The 21,891-nt window shown below is 45.0% G+C and overlaps 1 protein-coding gene across 2 annotated transcripts in view; it reads right to left on the bottom strand.

Moving 5' to 3' along the window:
- Positions 1-2,095: 2,095 nt before the first annotated feature.
- The window catches only part of FNTB (farnesyltransferase, CAAX box, subunit beta), an 84,329-nt gene continuing 64,533 nt past the window's right edge, over positions 2,096-21,891 (bottom strand). Inside the window, exons 8-12 of one of the 2 annotated variants that reach the window (XM_030855235.2) lie at positions 19,697-19,826; positions 16,715-16,847; positions 10,491-10,602; positions 8,862-8,976; positions 2,096-3,588 (exon numbers count right to left, since the gene is read on the bottom strand). In XM_030855235.2, coding sequence (XP_030711095.1) covers positions 3,457-3,588; positions 8,862-8,976; positions 10,491-10,602; positions 16,715-16,847; positions 19,697-19,826 — 622 coding nt within the window. In that variant the 3' untranslated portion in view covers positions 2,096-3,456. The other variant, XM_060294912.1, reaches the window with a different exon arrangement.

Here is a 21,891-nt window from a genome sequence, read left to right as displayed (position 1 = left end):
CAGTGGTAAAGCAGAGTTGAGTAGTTGCTTGCAAAGCCTAAAATATTTAGCAGTTTGGCCCTTTACAGAGAAAGTTTGCTGCCCCCTGGTGCAAATCATGGAAGAACAAAATATTAGCAAAATACTTCCCCAAAATGAATACCTGCATCCCCAAATGAAAGCAACACTGAACAGCCCTCCATCATAGACCTCCGTATCCTTGTATTAACATCAAGCCCTATTATCAGCGTTAGGAGAGCAGACTTTCATTGTACCGAACTTATCCCAGACGGTGAACGAGACATCCTATGTCTTTGTTAAGATTTGGTCTCTGCAGTGCCTGTATCTTAGCAGCCCTGGCCACAGAGGGTCTAGGAAGCCTGCAGGCCTAAGAACAGTCATTTCCCACCCCAGCCATTACCCTTTCCTCTGACTCGGGATGCTGAAGCTACTGGCTATTTCCTGCACGTAGCCCAGTGACCCTCTTCCATGAGGAGGTGGGATCAATGTAAACATGGTGGAAAGAAGAGACAAGTTCTTTTGCTTTCATAATGGAATGTCAGCATTGTTATCTGTACACCTCTGACTTCTGATGCCAATGGATTCCACTTCTGCCAACAATGTAGTGCACTAAGAAGCTCCATGTTTAGTTCCCGGCTATCAAGCTCCTGCCAGAAACACAGCACAGTTAATAGCGGTGAAATAGCCAGGGTCACGTAAGCAACCACCCTGCCGGGGGCTTCTAAACTCCATCTCTCTGCCAAGTTAAATCACCAGGAGGCAACATACCAAAATCTAAGGCTAGTCCTCCATGGCAGGACGTCGTGGAACTGTTATTTAATATTACGGCCTCTGCTTTTGTGTGAGGTCTTCCTGAGAAGTGGCTTCCTCAAGGACACTCCTGCATTGTCACAACACAGTGGCCAGAATCTAACTAGTGGCTTCTAACTCAGAAACGACACCACGAACAGAGGGCAGTTTAGGAATACTGTTGACTGGTATTGTTATCTCAGGCAAGTCCACGCTGGCTTATCCACGAGGTCCCCCTTCTGCTCACCGTAGGGTCTGGAAGGCTTCCCAACTTACACAGCATTCAAGGTGGGTACAAGACAGTTCCAAGGGGGACGTTGGGGCCCATCTGGATATAGAGATCTGTAGCCGGCTTATATTTCTTTATTGATAGGGGGAATATTTATTTGGGGCAACCTACCTTGAATGCTATGTAAGTGCCTCCGACTTAAGGATCCACATGATAATCTGAGAATCTACCTGCAGGACCCACTTTGAATGCTCTTTAAGTTGGGAAACCCTCCAGACCCGAATGGGAGCAGAGAGAAGTCTCATGGATATGCCAGTGTAAACTCCCCTACCCTTTGGGGCCCACCTCAAATCCTCCCTCCTTGGTATAAAGCCAGTTCAGACTGAAGCAATCCCTTCTGTCTCTTAACCACACCAATTATCACTGCAATTAATCTCGTAATACCTTGAGGCTAGTGGTGGTAGAGGGTCTGGCTTTTTGTTGTAGCGATGGGAAGGGTGCATTTCAATATGTTGCTTTGTCGCCTGAACTTTTGTTATCCCAGCAAAAAACAGCAGGGGCGCAGGAATTACATTCCAGGACGTGGCTCTGGCTCATGCTCCACCTCTGAGGGTACCCTCTCCTCTCCTGTCAAGGAGGGGCAGGCCACAGAGCACCCGCCTTCTTGGCTTCTCCCTGGGAGAGGGTCTCTGGCCAGACGAGGAACGCCGGGTGACACAGGATTCCAACCCGTCCCCGTCACCCACCCCACCTGCTGCTGAGTGCCTGCGTGAGGGCTCTGGAGCGCAGTCCCTGCTCGTAGTCAGGTGGAGGAGACAGACTCCCAGACCCTGAAACTGTGTGTGGAGTGCTGGGACAAACGGAAGTGCTCCAGCACGCTTTTCCCCTCCTTGTCCTCGACTGGAGAAGGGATGTGAGGAAGGAAGGCAAGTCAGACCTCTTCGTAACTACCGACTCGCCCGGCCTGCAGTCGCACATAGGAGGAGCCTGGCGACCCACGAGCAAGCTGCAGAACTCCGAACGCTGGGCACTCGGAAGGAATTTTCTTGGTACCAGTCACAAATGAGAGACATCATAGAAAAGGTTATTCTTTTACTATTTCAAGGAGGTAATACATAGCCCAATACACCAAAGCACTAGGGAATTAGAGGCAGCAGATGGCCAGAGTTTTTGAGAAGAGCCTTATGCTGCATCTCCAGGCCCCCATCTGCCCACAGTCCATGGCTGCTTATGGAAAGGCCAGACCGGCGACTTGGAGCTTGCTGTGACCATAGCAGTGGACAAGTGAGCCAACTCCTCAAGACCCCACTGACTGAGAAAGGGTTCTTCTGTGAGGGCAGCAGAGGCCCTGCCAGGCTGAACACAGCAGGCAGCGCTCAGCCCTGCCCCGGCCAGGTTTACGCGGCTACTGCCTCAGCAGCACCCAGCTTATCTAGTGCTTGGCTTTATTTCTCTGAGCCTGGAGTGGGCAGGATGTGAATAAATCCTGAGTCAGAAATTAAGGTGAAAGTCCTTCTTAGTAGTGTTAATAATTGGGGTGAGAAAAGACAACACCGTCTTTGAGGAGGGTAGGCTGGGAGTCAGTGGAAGACAGATGGAAACAGACTGGCCACAGGCTGAAGGTGCTGCCTTGCGGTCCTCAGAGGGCCTTTTCGGGGCACCTGGGGGTGGGAGGGGCGGCGCTCTGGGGCTGCTTCCTCTGGCACAGAGTTGAACTAGAGGTTCATTTTCCACTCATAATTGGCTTTCCGGGTCTAAGTCACCACAAGTGGGGCTAAAGCAAATCCTGCCCATGCACCTGCCCAACCCGGCCTTGGAGATGTGTGGTCAGTGCCCAGTGTGGCCAGGGAGGGACTCACACCTCCCGAGACCTTTCTCCTCCCACCCCAGCTCCTTCCCCTTGCAAGCAACCAGGCTGGGAGGTGAGCGCCTTGGGCACCTCTGAGTGAAGTACCATCATGTCTTTTCCTGGAGAATTCATTTTGGTGGGACCCAAAGCCCCTGCCTAGGCATGGAGCAGACTTATTTCCACCCACGGAGGCCACCTTCCTGGTGACTTAACGGTGGCACAAAGAGGAATCGCAGCAGCAACTCCAGATGCCGTAACACTCATAAACATCATTCACTTCGATGCGACGGTCACACTGGAGAGCTGCATGTTCTCCAACCAACCCTGGCCAGGCCAGAGCGGGTTCAGATGCCGCGTGGCTGAAGATTTTTGGTTGGACAGGAGTGGAAAGAATTTTTTAAAAACCACACCACTGTGTTCTCTAAACACAGAGCCATCAGTTTTGTTTTGTTTAACAAGAAAGGACAGAGAACCAAGCTTCACAGCGGCCAAGGCTTGTGCAGCACAGAATGCAGTATGTATCGAAATGTATCAACCTTGGTCTGACTGGGGAGGTGGGTGAACACAGAGCTGCGGGACACCATGTCTTCTAGTCAGTGGCAGGCTCTGCTGTTGCCTCATCCTGATGCTCCTCGAAGCCTGGAACTGGCTTTTGCAGAAAGTGCATGGTGGCCTGGATCACCTTATCTGGCCCAATATTGTACACAGGGTGAGTGGGCTGCTGCAAAGAGAAGAACAGATGCCAATTAATCACCCCAGTGGTCCCTGGAGATGTGCACAGCCTCTGCCCATTGAATGCACTTGTAAAAATGTAACATAAGGAATCATCAGAGATGCACTAGGATCTCACAAGGCCCTAGTGTTCCACAACAGGGTATTGGTAAAAACATGTTACAGTATGTGGGACACAAAGGAACATTATAGAGCCATTAAAAAACATGCTTTCAAATATTTTACGATATTGGCAAATACTTATATTAAGGTGAGGAAAACACTATGCGTGATATTATTCCAAACTTACTTTTTAAAGTGTTGATAGATGTGATTTATATAAATAGGCAAAAAATGGACATATGCCAAAACAGGAACCCTGACATGACTGTTTTAAATTTTCTTATTTATACTTTTATATATATTCCAATTATTAAAACAATGAATATGCATCTATATTTATAATCAAGAAAATGGACCACAACCCTGTTACACTTAAGTAAAGGTGTCAGGCCATATATAAATTATTTTATATTATCCCACTGCACCACAGAAACCCAAAATAAACTTTGGTCTCAGACAGGGCACAATCCTAGGCCAGTATTCAGGACTCTTCCACCCTAGGACAATGAAGAAGGGGACATAATTGCAAGAGATTTAAAAAAATTTAAGAAAATACTATGAGCAACTTCATGCGAAAACATAAAAATTCAGATAAACTGAATAGTTTTATAGAACAATACGAATTTTCAAAATTGCTCAAGAAGAAATTCTTTAAAACCTATATGAATAAGTTAAATCAATAACAATTGTTTTTTCTGCTACCACCATTCCCCCCAAAAAATACCAGGCCTACATGGTTTCTCAAGCAAGTGTTAGCTTACAAGATAATCTCTAACTTATACAAACTTTTCCAAAGAAAGAGTAGAGTAGGAAGACACCTGTCTAATTTTATGAGGTTATATTATCCTGAAACACAAACTGGAAAAGAATATAATAAAACAAAATTCTCAATCAGTCTTTCTCATGAACACACATGCAAAAAATCCTAAATAAAAATACGAGCCAAAAATACCAGCAGAGTGAATCCAGCAGGTGTTAGAACAGCACATACACCCCCCACACTCTGTTATCACCAAGCAGGGCTTATCCCGTAACGTCAAGGTCACATCAGAATATGTATTAACAAAACACAACATCAGATTAAAGGAGAAAAGCCAGATGAGGAAAAAGCATTCAATAAAATTTAACACTAGATTATGACTGAAATAAAACAAAAAAACAACCCAGTAGACCAGGAACAGAGGGGAACATCCTTAACCTGATATGAAATGTTTACCAAAACCTCACAGTAAGCATCCTCCTTAACGATGGAATTACAGAAACCTTCCCATTACAATCAGAACACTTTCTATTACCACCTCCAGTCAACACTCCATGGGGGTTTTAGCCAACATTACAAGGTAAGAAAAGAAAGAAAATTCTTGGGCTTCCCTGGTGGCACAGTGGTTGAGAGTCTGCCTGCCGATGCAGGGGATGCGGGTTCGTGCCCGGTCCGGGAAGATCCCACATGCCGCGGAGCGGCTGGGCCCGTGAGCCATGGCTGCTGAGCCTGCGCGTCTGGAGCCTGTGCTCCGCAACGGGAGAGGCCACAACAGTGAGAGGCCCGCGTACCGCAAAAAAAAAAACAAAACAAAAAAAAACATTTGAAAACATACAAAACAACTCTCTATATAGTTCGTGGATACATACCGCAAAAGAAAAAAAGGAAAGAAAATTCTTAAGAATCAGGAAGGAAAAAGCAAAACTCCTTACTTGAAGATGACATTACATTCTAAATAAGAAATCCAAGAGATTCTATAGACAAACTTTTACAACTATCAAGAGAATTCAGAGGGAATTCCCTGGCGGTCCAGTGGTTAGGACTCCACACTTCCACTGCAGGGGGCCAGGTTCAATCCCTGGTCAGGGAACTAAGATCCCGCAAGCTATGCGGAGCAGCCAAAAAAAAAAAGAATTCAGCAAGGCTGCTGGGTGCAAAATTAAACTATAATTATCAATAGCATTTCTATACATTAGTAACAACAAATTACAAAATAAAATGGAAAAAAATATTCCAGTCACAATAGACACAAAAACTATAAATTTCTTAGACATTAACTCTAACAGAAGATGTACTAGTCCTTTATGGAGAAAATGATAAAAGACCATTAAAAGAAATGTAAAAAATCTGAAGAATTGTGTTTATAAATGGGAAGCCTGAATGTTAAAGTCAGTTCCCTCCCATTAATCTTACATTCAATGTAATTCTAATAAAAATTCCACTAGTTTTTTTTGTGTGTGTTACTTGATAAGCTGATCCTAAAATGCACAGGAAATCCTAAAATGCAGAAGGCAAAGAATATCCAAAGCAGTTTTGAAGAAAAAGAATGAGGTGGGTAGGTGAGACTTGCTTACCTGCATTTAAGATTTGCTTAAGACAGCAAAGATAACAGACCAATGGAACAGTGTCCAGAAACAGTCACCTCATATACAGAAACTTGAGTATGTGACACATGTGATACACATCAATAGGAAAGGCTGTAAACTTCAATAAATGGTGCTGGTCAATTGGTTAACCAAAATGGGAAAAAGATAAAATTATATCCCACCTTCACTATAGACGGAAATCAATTCCAAGAGAATTAAAAAATTACATGGGATAAGCAAAACTTTAAATTGTTTAGAAGAAAATATATTTATGACCTCAGGGTAGGAAAAGATTTCTTAAGGGTAGGAAAAGATTTAAGTAACGCACCCCCCCAAAAAAAAAACCCTCAAAAACTGAAAAGGCAAATAAAATTATTCACTTTAGAATTAAAATCTTCTATTCAACAAAAACACTAAAAACAAAGTGAAAAGACAAGTCACAAACTGGAAGAGATTCACCACACACACACCACTGACAAAGGATTAGTATCAAGAACACACAAAGAACTCCTACTACATAAGAAAAGAGCAAACAAAATTACAAATCAATACGAAAATGAGCAAAGGATAGGAGCTGGCTGGCAATTCACAGAAGACATAACACAAATGGCCAACAAACGTTTGAAAAGATGCTCAGCCTCACCAGTAATCAGGGAAATGCAGAACAAAACTGAGACACCAGTTCACATCTGCCAAGTTGGCAAAAAGGAAAAGTCTGACTATGGAGCAACTCATCTTGGTGCCATGTGAGCGTTAAATAACCCAAGCACACAGGGGCGAGGTTCAGGGCCATCTGGTGAGGATGAAGGTGTATCTCTCTCAGAAACTGTAACTCGAGAATGTTCACTGCAACACCTTGTGTAATAGCACAATCTGAAACCATCTCAGTGTTAACCAACAGGAGACTAGAAAATTAAACTGGGGTACACTTAGGCAAGGGAATACCGTACAGGAGTGAAGATGACACTTAGACAAGGGGATACCGTACAGGAGTGAAGATGACACTTAGACAAGGGGATGCCGTACAGGAGTGAAGATGACACTCAGACAAGGGGATACCGTACAGGAGTGAAGATGACACTTAGACAAGGGGATGCCGTACAGGAGTGAAGATGACACTCAGACAAGGGGATACCGTACAGGAGTGAAGATGACACTTAGACAAGGGGATGCCGTACAGGAGTGAAGATGACACTCAGACAAGGGGATACCGTACAGGAGTGAAGATGACACTTAGACAAGGGGATGCCGTACAGGAGTGAAGATGACACTCAGGCAAGGGAATACCGTACAGGAGTGAAGATGACACTTAGACAAGGGGATACCGTACAGGAGTGAAGATGACACTTAGGCAAGGGAATACTGTACAGGAGTGAAGATGACACTTAGACAAGGGGATACCGCACAGGAGTGAAGATGACACTTAGACAAGGGGATGCCGTACAGGAGTGAAGATGACACTTAGACAAGGGGATGCCGTACAGGAGTGAAGATGACACTTAGACAAGGGAATACCATACAGCAGTTAAGATGAATAAACTAGAGCAACACATATGAAGACGACTAAGCCGCAAAAGGGTAATGGTCGGTGAGAAAGTGATGCAGAATAAATGGTGGGGTAGATACTGTTATAAAACATTTGAGGGCTTCCCTGGTGGCACAGTGGTTGAGAGTCCGCCTGCCGATGCAGGGGACACGGGTTCGTGCCCTGGTCCGGGGGGATCCCACATGCTGCGGAGCGGCTGGGCCCGTGAGCCATGACCGCTGAGCCTGCGCGTCTGGAGCCTGTGCTCCGCAACAGGAGAGGCCACAACAGTAAGAGGCCCGCGTACCGCAAAAAACAAACAAAAAAAAAACATTTGAAAACATACAAAACAACTCTCTATAGAGTTCGTGGATACATACCTATGTAGTAACAGCACAAAAATATTTGCAGGCATGATAAATGTCAAATTTAGGATGGGGTTACGCTGAGGAAGGAGGGAGGGAAAAGAACGGAAGAGGGTTGCATAGGAGGCAAATACTTGAAACAGCTGAAGGGTTGTTACTTGGATTTTCTCAATTACTAGTGAGGCTGAGCATCTTTTCATCCACCTACTGGCCATTTGTGTTTCTTCTCTTGGAATATTTCATGACAATCTGCACAGGCCCCATCATCTGACAGCCGCAGACAATCTCAGCCGGAGTTGAGTCTCAGGATCGTGACTAGGCTCACAAGCATCTCCTGCAGCCAGGCTGGCCTGGGACTGGATGCAGTGGTGAACAGCTCGCCCGCACGGGGCTGACAGTTTTTGAGGGAAGCAGATAAAACCCAGTTAAACACACACATGACAAATCGTGCTGGTGCTATGAAGGGCACAAACCAGGCCCTGGCAGAGTGTTTTGGGTCATCTCATTTACAGAAGGTGGTCTGAGAGGGCTTCTCCGGAGGGATGGCTGCAAGCTGAGAGCTCCAGAAGACAGTCAGCCACATGGGGAGGGCTGCTGGCTACAGATGCAGAAACTCGCTACCTCTGAGCCAGCTTCCTGGGAGATGGGAACTAATGACAAGCGGTCTGGGTCCTAGGCTGTGGGACAAAGGCACAAACCCTCTGTCACAGTTTGGACCCTCGCCTGGAACCTCGAGTTTGCCAGCCAGATGCTCACGAACGGAGAACGAGCTGCAGACAGAGGGTGGGGACGGTGAGTTCACCAGCCTGTCCATGTCCTCGTGCAGCCGGTTCGGCAGGCCAAGAGCGGGTGCTCTGCTCTCCTGCCAGCCCCATCCTGGGGGCCCCGTGGAGAAGCAGTGGTAAGCCCCCCATCCCATCTTACCAGGGCATTTTCAGGCACACCCAGGACCACATCGTGCAACATGGCTCCACTGCCGAAGTGCTGGGCTATGGACAGGCCGCTCAGGCAGTAGCAGGTGTGGTAGAAGTCCCGGGACCTGGAAGGACGGGGCGACTCTTAGCAGGTGTCCTCTGCTCCCCACCGGCCCCAGCACAGCCTCTGACAAGGCCACCGCACAGACGAAGAGGCCCAGGGAGCACTCACGCATCCCATCCCACCCTCCACGAAACTCGAAGCCTGGCTTCCCCCAGCAGCATTTTTCAGAGCCCCATCCTTCCGCCCTGCTTGATAGCAGGAACTGTAACCTTACAGTCAGTCCTGTCAGCTGTCTTCCGGAAAGGGCTCTCCAGGGTAGTGCTGGCTAAATTAATATAGTTTAAAAAAAAAAAATCCCACAACAAAATTTCTAGGAATGGGCCAAATTCTTCCTGATAAATTGCTGGGGACTGGCCTTCAGCTGGACCAGGATGCAGAGGTAGCAGGGTGTGTGTGTGCTGGGGGAGTGGGGAGTGAGCAGCAAAGGCAACAGGACTTGACTGGTTTCCCTTTTGGCACCTAAAGGTATTGAATCTACTCGGTAATAGTCGCCTTGATTATAATCTCTGTTTATGACACTCAGGAGTTTTAAAATCCTATATCCTCTTCTATTTAAATCAGTTTGGTTAAATAAGAGGAGGGGCTTCCCTTGTGGCGCAGTGGTTAAGACTCTGCCTGCCAATGCAGGGGACATGGGTTTGAGCCCTGGTCCAGGAAGATCCTATATGCCGCGGAGCAACTAAGCCTGTGCGCCACATCTACTGAGCCTGTGCTCTAGAGCCTGTGAGCCACAACTACTGAGCCTGTGCTCTAGAGCCCACGAGCCACAACTACTGAGCCTGTGCTCTAGAGCCCGTGAGCCACAACTACTGAGCCTGCATGCCACAAGTACTGAGCCTGTGCTCTAGAGCCCACGAGCCACAAGTACTGAGCCTGTGCTCTAGAGCCCACGAGCCACAACTACTGAGCCTGTGTGACACAACTACTGAACCTATGCTCTAGAGCCCACGAGCCACAACTACTGAGCCTGTGTGCCACAACTACTGAGCCTGTGCTCTAGAGCCTGTGAGCCACAGCTACTGAGCCCGTGAGCCACAACTACTGAGCCTGTACTCTAGAGCCCGTGAGCCACAACTACTGAAGCCCATGCACCTAGAACCCGTGCTCCGCAACAAGAGAAGCCACCACACCACAAGGAAGCCACCCTCTCCACAACTAGAGAAAGCCTGCACGCAGCAACGAAGACCCAACGCAGCCAAAGATAAATAAATAAAATAAATAAATTTATAAAAAAATAAATAAAAAAGAGGAAAGAAAAGCTACCAACACAGCAATCTGTTTACCTAACTGGCAAGGGGGTGCAAGTAAGCTGGGTAAAAAGGAGAGCACTGGAGGGGCCAGGATGGATGGATGGCACTGGATGGGGGTGCTCCCAGCTGGGCTGCTTCCTCCCATGCCACACGTGCACTAAGCAGCAACAAGGAAAGGCCCACCCCGTCTGGCTCTGAGTAGGCCTGAGGTGCTCAGCCCTCTCTCCCCGCCCCGTCCCTCCCTCCCCAGAGGCAAGGCACTCACTTGCCAGGTTTATCCAGAAGCCCCCCGGTGGGGCACTGGCAGCACATAAGAATGTACTCCTGCAGGGCCTGCTGATGAAACATCCAGCGGCTCATGCTGAGGGCAGGGTCACCTAGAGAAGACAAAGGATCAGTGTGGGCTGGAGCCTAGGAGAAGTCCAGCAAAGGATCAATGACTTCTTTGTACTTTAGGATCCATTAGGAACTGTCAGGGTTTCCCTCTAGTCTCCTTGGACTAATCTTGAAAACTACATTCTTGGGACACTCGATTTCTTCACCCAAGTCCCGAGACACGTCCCTTCTCCTGAACCTTGAAGAGTCAAAGAGCAGCAGGTCAGAGCAGCACTTGGCTTTACTTGAAGTGTCCCCTTACCCTGGATGACCACCCTAAACCACATCCCTTGCAGGCACAGACAAACTGTTTAGCTCAGCTTACCAGACTGCCCTCTGCTACTGCTCCTGACTTGGTTCACAATTCCTTTCCCTGGGCTCCTTAAGACATTTCCTCCAGTGCATCTCTGAAACTTGTTACCCAGACTCTAGTTAGCCAAGAGAACTCTAATGGGGTGATAATGTCTGTTTCTTCTACTGATACTTGTCTTAGCCTGGATTCAGTCTATCTCTAAAGGGACTTAGAGAATTTCCCTAAGAAGCATTCTAATAACCACCCTCCTGCATCATATAATATGATAGCCCAAGCAGAAATGGACAATTCTGGTGATAATATTAAAGTACTGTCAATCAGCAGTACTTTAATCAGCAGTCAGACTCCTGCGGACCACTCGGTTATCAAGGGTGGAGGAGGGACAAATAATCAATAGATAGATGTGCACGGAAACATTTATGTGGGAATACACACATAGAATGTGCATTAAGTCTCTGGTTAATTTTATACTTTGATACCTGGGCTACAAAGGTAGCAAACAATCTGTAAATGACAACCGAAAGCTAATTTTTCTTCCAGTCTTCTTGTGTTTCTATGCATTTTTCTATACAGGTATGATCATTTTGTATCTTACGTTTTTCATTTAACTCTACAGGCATACATTTTTCTGTTCTGCTACATAATCTTCATAACCATCATTCTAAAGAGCCCTACAGCATTTCATTAAGTGGACACATAAGGTAATGGCATCAATACAGGCTCTGGATCCAAACTCTCATATATATGAGCAGAGAATCTTCTGTGGTAAAAATTCATCAAAGTTTATAGTAAATGTGGTATATAAAGAGAATATGTAGGCAAAATAGTTAATTTTGGAATATTTATATACATAGAATACTACAGAAAATAATCATTTTTAATTTCTTAAATGAGAGATGGATGCAGTTGGAAAGCGATCGCCGTCTCCTGGGTTGAGCACTGGATGAGGTGCACGGTCAGCTGATGTTTGGGGGCCACATGCAAAAGCCACTCATCTTCAACACCCGAGTCCCGCCCTGCCCCTGAGATGCTCACACTAGAAGAGGCACATGGGAACTGAGCCCAAGGAAGGAGGAGCACTTTCAGGTCCCCCCTCTCATGCTCAGCCTGGCACACAGGCTTACTGAAGGAAGTGCTCACACGATTTTAATTACTTTCCTCTTTGTTCTTTCTCCACCTGTGAGCACAGTGGACTCCGTAGGAGATACATACATATATGATGGGACTTCACTCTATCTTGTTTCCAGGGTTGTTTCCAGTTCCTTGCAATCATAAAAAATGCCGCAATAAACATCTTTGTGAATCTTCTCTATGTCTAGGATTATTTTCTTCAAGTAGATTCACAGGAGTGGAATGATTCAGTTAAAGGGAATAAACATTTTTAAGGCTTTTAATAGATACTGATAAACTGCTTTAAGACTTTATATAGCTGCCAGCAAAATTTAAGATTTTCCTGTACTACTTCCAGCACTGGTTACTTTGAAAAAAAAAGTTCTCAGCAATTAAAATGTTAAAAAGAAACAGTACCTGATCATTTGTTTTGCTGTGCATGCCTCTAGTTACTAATTAGGGTGAACTGTTCCCATAACTTTTGCTTACTAGTTCTATTTCCTTTTGAGAGTGTCTGTCCTTTTGTCTTCTGAGATCCAAGAGTCAATTTTATTAATCTAGCTTTTTACTGTATTTACTCTTTATCTGTATCGTATGGCATACCTATTTCTCCCTTTTGGCTCTACTTTTTTGGTTATATGGGGTTTTTTTTAATTGCATAAATATAGTTTACACATATGCTGTAATCACAGTGTTGATTTTCTCCTTTGTGATTTCTTCTTTTAAGAAGCACATTTAGTGGGTACAGGGATTTGGGCGGGCGGTGATGAAAACTCTAAAATTGATTATAGTGATGGTTGCACAACTCTGAATACACTAAAAACTACTGAACTGTACACTTTAAATGGGTAAATTGTTCAGTATGTGAATTACATCTCAACAAAGCTGTTATTTTTAAAAGCATATTTACTAAACTTTAGGGTAACTGCATTAAACATCTGTACAAAATATACCTTTACTTCATATCCTATAAGAAATAAAAGACGGTTACCTTAAGGTAAATGATAACCTATCGCTAGAACTGGAATCTGAAAAGAAAATGCTATGTTTATTATTAAAAAGATTACAGAGTGTTTCAGTTACCCCCTATATTATTGAAGTGTAAAGGCTCAAAGTTCATAAACTCGACAAGGAACTTCCTGAGATCTTGAATTTGCACATCAACACACATAATTACGGTGAGATGAAGGGAGATATGATTACAGGCTGATAACTGTGCACTGGAGTCGGCCTTTTAAATCCTTTACATCTCTCCCTTAAAATACAGATCCCCATTATAATGTCATTTTGCATTTCAAAGGTTCCTTTTACCTGAGAAATCAAAAGTTTTTCAAACAGTAACTGACAGGTACAGCACATGTAGCTCAATTTCACAGGTGGACAAATAAAGCCTGGGGTACATCCCAAAGAACATGGCAGCAACTAGTAACTATCAATCCAAACAGAAACTCACAGGCCTGCTGCTATCCTACTGCTCCACAAAAACAAACTGACTCACTAATTTAGTCAGCATTTGATATTTTAAAGATATTAATAGCAATTTGTTCTTGTACTCAAATACTGTCTTCTATACGTAAGGCAGCCACCGCATGGACTACGGAAGAGATAGGGATTGGCCTGGGTTCATGTGCTACAGTGTGCCGGTCCCATGTCATCTTTTTAGTTATCAGTATGATCATCATCATCACCTTTTAAAAATGTATTTGTTCACTTACTAAAAGTAGTAACACACATGGTAAAAAAAGAAAAGAAAAGAAAAGAAAAAAGCAGCCTACAGTACAATAGGAAAAGTACATTTCTCTCCCCCCATCTCCTACCCCTCTCCCAAAGGTACCCGTTGTTAAAGGGGAGTTGTGTATACTTCCAGGAAAGCTGGGTGGATGCCAGCCTGTGTGCACACAGACAGACTGTTCTCGGCCTGGCCTGGCCTTTGACACTTTCCGTTGTGTCCTGGAGAGCTTTCCATGTGAGCCCATTGCAATGCAGCTACTGTATGAAGAGATCATAATTTATTTAACTGTTAGCCTTTTGGTGGGCAGTTGGGTTGTTTGCTATTAAAACTCCACTTCAACACACATCCTTTGCAATGTCTGTGCAGATAAATTCCTGCCAGTGTCCTCACTGGGTTTAAGTAGTTTAAGCTGATGTCTCCAAACTACCCTCCAAAGAATGACGCACCTATTTACACCCCTCTAACAGTGAAAAGTGCCTGTTTTCCCACACTTTCCCCAACATAGGGTATCAAATTTTCTCATCTCTGCTAATCTGACAGTAAAAACAAATAGGGTCCCACTGCTTTTATTTGCATTTCATTAACTATCACCTGTTCGTCTGATTAATGGCCACCTACAGATGGCAGGGCTCTGATACCATGATAGGTGGCAATCAGGTATAAAGCAAGTCACTTACCCATGCTGTACTTTGTTTCCTCACCTGTAAAATGGGAATAATGATAGAACCTGTTTCTTTTTCTTTTTCTTTTTTTTGGCCATGCAGCTTGCGGTATGTCAGTTCCCCAACCAGGGATTGAACCTGGGCCACAGCAGTGAAACCCCGGAATCCTAACTACTAGGCCACCAGGGAATTCCCGGATAGCATTTGTTTCATAGGGCTGTTTGGAGGATCAAATGAGAAAATACATGTGTAATACTCAGTTCTGCCCCTGGCTTGCGGTGAGCACGTGGTAAGTCTCAGTAGTTGTAGCAGCTGTAGTACAAGCAGCAGTGTAGTAGAATCCTCTGCCTGTTTTTCCGTTGGGTTGTTCATGTTTCCTACTGCTTGGTATGACTTTCTCAAATGAAATTAAGCTCTTCATCATTTATCCAAATATTTTCCCCACCTTGCTACTAGTTTTGTCTATAGAATTTCTCTTTTGTAAAATAACTTTTGTCGTTTTCCTTTATGTAAGAAAGATATATTATTGTAGAAAAATTAGAAAATAGAAGTAAAAAAGAAAGAAAACAAACATCACCTGTCATTTCACAACCCAGATACCTTCCATTAATTTTTTGGAGTCAACTCTTCACTGAAAATGGAATTACATACATACTGCTTTGAAACCTAACTTTGATCACAGTACATTGTGAATATCGTTCTACGTCGCATCTCCTTTTGACTCTCAACGTCAGCATTTTGCCCACCACTCAAAACACTCCCGTCTTCCGGAGCCCTGCCTAGTCCAGGCCCACTGTTTGCTGAGGCGTGAGCTTTGGGCCTAACATGGGCCTCCTTCCAGGCAGTGAAAAAAGCTGGAAGCACCAAGATTCACAGGCAACTAACTTTTCCCACAGGCAGAGCTTTGAATGTGACTAGTCCTCCAGAACTTGCACTATGATAAACAAAATGTGAACCAGGGCCCCCCTGAAGACTTTGGCAGGTAGCCCTCCTGTTACGCTCTCACTAGATTTTCCTGGCAGCTGCAGAATGACTGCCTCTTAATCCTGCCAGGGACAGGTTTGTGAGAGGCTGACGGTGTGACCCAGAGGCTTGACCTCACCAGTTCCAAATAAAGAGATCACTAAAACCCCAAGTTATTTCTGTTTTGAAACGCCGGACTCTCGGGGGACTTCTGACTTCCCTACTATAGTGTTCAGCCAGAGACCGTGCAGGTTCCAGAGTCAGGGGACGTATCTCAGCTGAGACATATCTTAGCACCCTGAAACTGAAAGCCCACGGGCTCCAGGCCAAGGATTCTCAGGACAGACCGCGACGGGGAGGATACAGCGATGGGGAGACAGGACAGAGGCTCTGCTGACTTCAATTCGGTACCCAAAATGGCCACAACTTAAATGAAATTAAGAAATGAAAGAAAGGGGCTCAGAAAAAGACAGCCAAACAAGAAGAACACGTGTGTGGGGCAGGGTGGGGGATGGGGGCAGTAGAAAAGAATCTCATCTTCTACATTTGAGCAATGAATAACCCAACTACTAAGTCCAAAGAAAAGCTTCCCTCTGGGCCAAGGGATCTCATTCCAAGACCAGATCTGCGCCCAGCAGGGCCTCCAGACCTCCCCTCTCCCACTGGTTTCCTCAAGACACCCTGTTCTCACATAAAATGAAAAAGATGATTCCGGAGGCAGCCAGTGGCCTGAGATGTCGAGAGGTAAACGGAAGGCTCCCAGAAGTTTGCTCTCTATCTCACTGCTTGGATCTGCACTCCCATCTGAGGCTCCATAGAGATGAACCCAGGTCTCTCCGCTCCAGTGGTGCGGGGCAGGGGGGACAAACCCGCATCCAGGATTCTTCAGTGAATCTAAAATACAACACTTCTAATGGCGGCAACCACGCAGCCAGCCAGGCATGGTGGGTCTTTGCTCCAGGGTTTCTGGTTCTCTGCCCGCTTACGCAACTGCCTTTCTGTCACTGCTGTGACCACGTGCATAGTGTGGGTTTTCAGTTCTGACGTGACACACAGAGAGTTCTGCACCGGAAACTGCAGCTTCACATGGAGTTGAGGTGGTGGTCGCCGTGGAGCCAGGCACCTGCCTCCCCCTAGCCACAGCCAGAGTGAAGCAGCAGTGGCCCCTAAACCAATGGGACGGAATCCTAGCCTGAGGCGGGAAGGTCCACACTGGGCACCTCAAAATCTGGGACAGACAGCCTATTTCAACCCTCTAACAGAGCGCCCTGGCCTCCGGCTCGGTCAGCAGCTGAGGGGAGTCACCCAATCCTGCGTACAGCCCCTGGGCTCACCTTGGGCGTGCAGTGCACGGTGGAGCAGAGGCAGGAGCCCCGCCTGCCAGAAGGAGTAGCAGCCATCCACCAGCTTGTTGCAGCGGCCCTGAAATCCACCTTCAAACCGCATCTGCCGGCTTGTCACCCATTGCTGAGCGTGAGACAGAGAAGGGAGAGGCAGCTGTAGGTTAAAAGAGACCCGAAATCCAGCGAGCCCAGATCCCCAGAGGCCAATCTGGGAGAGAGGGGTCCCATCTCTTGGCTTCCTGGCACCCGAGTTCTGGTGCTCTGGCCTCGGACTTCCTCACCCTCACTGCCACAGACTACACTACAGTGCAACATCTAGTCTAACCCTCTTGAGGCAACCAGCATGAATCTCTGCTCAGGGCCTAACAGACAACTAACCACCTTTTCCCGGGTTCCAAGTGGGTTCTGGTGCTGAGAGAACAAGTGCGCCAAATTGGCCTGAAAGGAAACCTGCAAGCATCTCTTTTTTTTTTTTTTTTTTTTTGGCGGTACACGGGCCTCTAACTGTTGTGGTCTCTCCCGTTGCGGAGCATAGGCTCTGGACGCGCAGGTTCAGTGGCCATGGCTCACGGGTCCAGCCGCTCCGCGGCACGTGGGGTCCTCCCGGACCGGGCCACGAACCCGTGTCCCCTGCATCGGCAGGCGGACTCTCAACCACTGCGCCACCAGGGAAGCCCAAGCATCTCTTAATAAATAAGGTGTAACTAGGAAGTTTAAGGCCAGACCACCAGTGGCTCATTTCTATTCACCTTCCCTGCTCAGGGAAGTTTATTAAAAGCAGATAAATGGAATTTTGTGCTACAAGTCATCAGCTGATCTCAAACTACTCTTGGCTTTTACTTGGCACCTGAGGAAATTCATCCAAGATTTCTTAGCATGGCCCTTGTCCCTCGCAGGACTGGGGGCAGAAGCCGTTAGCCCTGGTGAATGAGGATGGCTCTGTGTGGTCTAGCCTCTCTGCTATCCCAGGAGAAGCTGGCTGGCTGACAGAAGAAAAGAGTTTACTTTGAACCTGTAGGATGGCTCTTGGTGTCACTCAGTGGTCACACGAGATGCATGCTTATCTCCAAGTTTTCTAAACACACTCTACTATGAATATGGAGATAGTGAAGGGTTTGGCGTCAAGGAATGAGTAGAACCAACTGGCCGAGCAGATAATATCTCCACTTCCCTCCCAGCCCCCCAAGGCAGTTCCAGCCACCTGCCAGCGACTCACGGGGCAGCCTCACCAAACTGAAAGGTACAGAGTATGGTATTTCCCCTGTACCTACGTTCTTACTAGACTGAGTTCCTGAAAGGAGTCACTAAGGACCCTCTTCAGAAGGAGTCCAGCCCTCCTTTAATTAATAATTGTAGACTTTAGGTTATATCCCTGTTCAAAGTAACACCCATCCACAGAGAGTCACAATCCAAAATTCTTAAAAAGACACAGAAAAACTGCACTGCAGGTGCAGGCACTAACATATCCCCAGTCAGTCTTAAATGAACCAGCACTTTAGGATTGATGCCATTTAATGAAAGCAGGCAAAGCATTACTCAGGAAAACGGGCACTACAGTAGGGAGTCCATTCTTCACTTTTACTTACCCCACAGATGAAGTGTTTCTAACCTAGACTAATTATTTTTTTCCAGTGCCTAAGTCCATGAATTTATTCTGTTTCCCTTGCCTATATGATTTCATAAAATCCTTCAAGTATGGGTCCTAGTTCTCCCAGAGCAAACAGAGGGGAGGGAGTAGTTTGGATAAGAAGGTCGCACCTACTATGTACCAGGCTGTTTATACCTGTTCTCTCCTTTGACCTTCAAAGAACTGTTACTTCTACCTTACAGAGGAAAAAAAATGAAGTTAAAAGAGATTAGACCATTTTCCCAAGGTCATACGGCTGTGAAGTGGCACAGACAGGGTTCAAATCCAGAACGCTGTTATTGTAACTGAGGCATCTACTTATTCCTTGTTTCTGTTTCACGCCTTGTTGGTGATCAGTTTTCAAAATGTCTGATAAACTCGAAATCTGGGCACAAAGTTGGCCATTTTGGCATAAATCTTCAAGGCTGTAAGAACCCTCAGGAAGAGTATGCTATAGGAGGCTTCCTAAAGGTGCGGACAAAATGCTGCTGGTCACATCTTATAGATATAATAGAAACTGTCTTGGAAGCTCAAGATGGGTCTCACAATGGTTCCTATGATGGGAACCTGACATCTGAACTTAGGGAGAGGAGATGAGTATCAGTGGCAGCTGGTTTGCTTTGAGGTCATGGTGAGGGAATAAATGCTTCCCCAAAGATAGCTCCTTCGTGGCTCTGTGTGTGTGTGTGTTTATGTACTAGGCCTCCAATGATAATTTAGCTATAATCTAACAAGTCCCTGAAGCTGACTGTGCTCTGAGTTCATTCTGAATATTGGGCAGGAGCTTGGAGTTGAGACATAAATGCCTGGGCCACCTGCTCTGTGCATTACCCGGCTGTGCCTAGCTCATGTCAAGGTGGTTACTAAACGTTCACATAGTGCAGCAGGTAATAAAAGCTCGGCTTCAAAATGCCTCAAAACTCTTCTCATAACTTCTTCTCCCAGGAGAATCTTTCCAAGGCACATGATAACCTCTAATTTTAAGAGGCTGAAGCTATACTTCTCTTTGAAGTAGGAGGAAGGTACTCTGGCCCATACCAGACGTCTGAGGGATTCAAGAAGCCTCTGGAATTGGCCTAACACACTGTACAGAAAGTTCAGAGCAGGAAGATGGAAAGGCAGGAAGAAGGGAACTGAAACCGAGCACAGATGTTCACCCCTTGCACTTTCTTGGTACAGTGCTGAGCACTCCAACAACTGCATCTGAAGCTTCGTTACAGGACTGTTAGTTCACAGCTCCAGGCAGGAACTGTTAGCCCTTCCCACAGCCAACCGTCCCTTCAGCCGGCATGCCTGAGCAGTCACATCTCAGGGCCTGAGAGGAAGACGGATCACCAAGTACTTACTAATAAGCTCTTCAAGTTCAAGAAGCGTTCCTTCTTGAGGATGACCAGTGCGGCCAGGCCACAGAAAGTATAGCCACCGTGGGCTTCCATCCCTGGCACCCCGCCAATTCCACCTTCCCAATTCTGACACCTGGAAGGAGATTGAGAAAAGCAGACTGAGTGTCAACCAACGAGCACAAGTGCAGGACCACCCTGGATGGCAAAGGATGAGTTTGCTTAGTTTAATGCAACTATATTCAATAGCTGTAACTATATTCAATATCATGTAATAAACTATAATGGAAAAGAATATATATATAAGACTGAATCACTTTGTTGTACACCAGAAATTAACACATTATAAACCAACTATACTTCTATTAAAAAAACAAACAACATTGCAACTATGAATGGAAAGATGCTAATTAACTTTTAGAAATGCCTTTTCCTCAAAAAAAAAAAAAAAAAAAAGGAAACTCAGACATAGTCTACTAATGTAACAAACACAGTACCTCAAATCATTACTTTTTGGAAAAAGTTATAAAATCATACGTATAGTGAGATAACCATCAGGTTAAAATAAAATTGAAAAATAACTGCTAATTCTGGTTATCTTTCAGTACAGGTCTATTGCTGATATTTTTCCTCTTTATTTTTCTGTATTTTCAAAAAGTTTCTATAGTGAAAATACATACCTTTATAACCATTCAAAGTAAACTTATTTTTTTAAATTACAATTTCCTACATTTTCAAATTACTTTATTATCATAGTAATTATTTGGGATTAGACTATATATTTAAGAGTGTATTTTCTAGTCATAAAAACATGAGTAATCTTTGGCTCAGCAATATAGGGTCATTTCTAGGAATTAATCTTATAAAGTAAGAAATGTGTTCAAAAGTCAGATTGTAAGAATGTTTACTGTATTCCCATTTATAACAGTGAAATATCAGAAACAACTCAGAAGCTCAACAGTAAGGGACTCGTTATATAAATTATGGTATATCCGTATAACAGAACACTACAGTCGTTTAAAATAATGCTACAGAAGTATACTTAAAAATGTTCCAAATACATTACATGAAAAAGTTATAAAATGATAATATACTGCATGATTTTTCTGGAATTCCGGAAACATATACAGCAAATGAGCGGTTAGTGGTGGATTACAAGCAGTTAGATTTTCTTTTTGCTTGTTTATAATAAACATGTTTTATCTGTGAAATAAGAGATTTTCTTTTCAGTATATTTTCATATAACATAGAATTTTACTTCCAATGATCTACAGGTATGTACATAGAGTCACACTCCCTACAGGTGTGTCTGCCTCACAAATCCTGACAGGTGCACAGGTGGATGAGCACTTAATCCAACTTCCGGGTAGAAGAGAAAGGAACCTGTAACACCTCCTGTCTTCCAGGTACCTCTCGTTAAAGGAGAGGCCTTGGGAACTCAGAGGCCCTTTTCAGAGAGGCCCAAGATCCCGGGAGATCACAGCAGAGTGCTGAGTTAAGAGCTGGCTACCATCCCCTGAACAGATTCTTCAGCATCCTCTATCCCCTAACCCCACCACCACCCAAAGACACACAATCCAAGTTTTCTTTCCAGTGCATTTGGCTTCATGGCGCACAGGAACAGCTCAAGTTTGAAAGGTCTGATGAGTGAAGAACATGCAAAGGACCTCTGAATTTTTTTTTTCTTAACTTACCTTTAAAAATGTTTTTTGAGTTAAAAAAAAAACAAAACAGTATAAAAGAATAAGCAATAAAAAGTTACAACTGCTGAGCCTGGCCTCCTAGTTCCTCTCACCAGCTGAGTTTCTATGTCTCAGTCCCTCTTTCTCTCCACACATACACGCATGCATACACACACAATATACATTTATTTACATATTCCACTTTCCATCCCTGTTTTTACATGCATGAGAGCAATTTAGTAAAATTCTTTGGGAGTATCTTCTAGTTAAATATAACTGATTGAACACAAGAGTCCAGTAAAATGAAAGTAAAGGAATTTTAAAAAAGGATAAACCCACAAGGGTAAAGAGAATAGGAGAGGATATGAATACAGACAGGAGATAACAAAATTGTGAAAGCTGGAAAAGGAGAGAGGTAAGACGTAACTGACTTAACAGAACCGACAAACCTACACCAGCCCTGGGAGGAAAGGAGGGAAGAAGAAATAGAAAGCAAGGTGATATGTTCCAATGACAAGC

This window comes from Globicephala melas, chromosome 2, assembly GCF_963455315.2.
Source record: "Globicephala melas chromosome 2, mGloMel1.2, whole genome shotgun sequence".
In the NCBI taxonomy this organism is placed as follows: domain Eukaryota; kingdom Metazoa; phylum Chordata; class Mammalia; order Artiodactyla; family Delphinidae; genus Globicephala; species Globicephala melas.
This window is presented reverse-complemented; position numbering and strand designations above follow the sequence as displayed.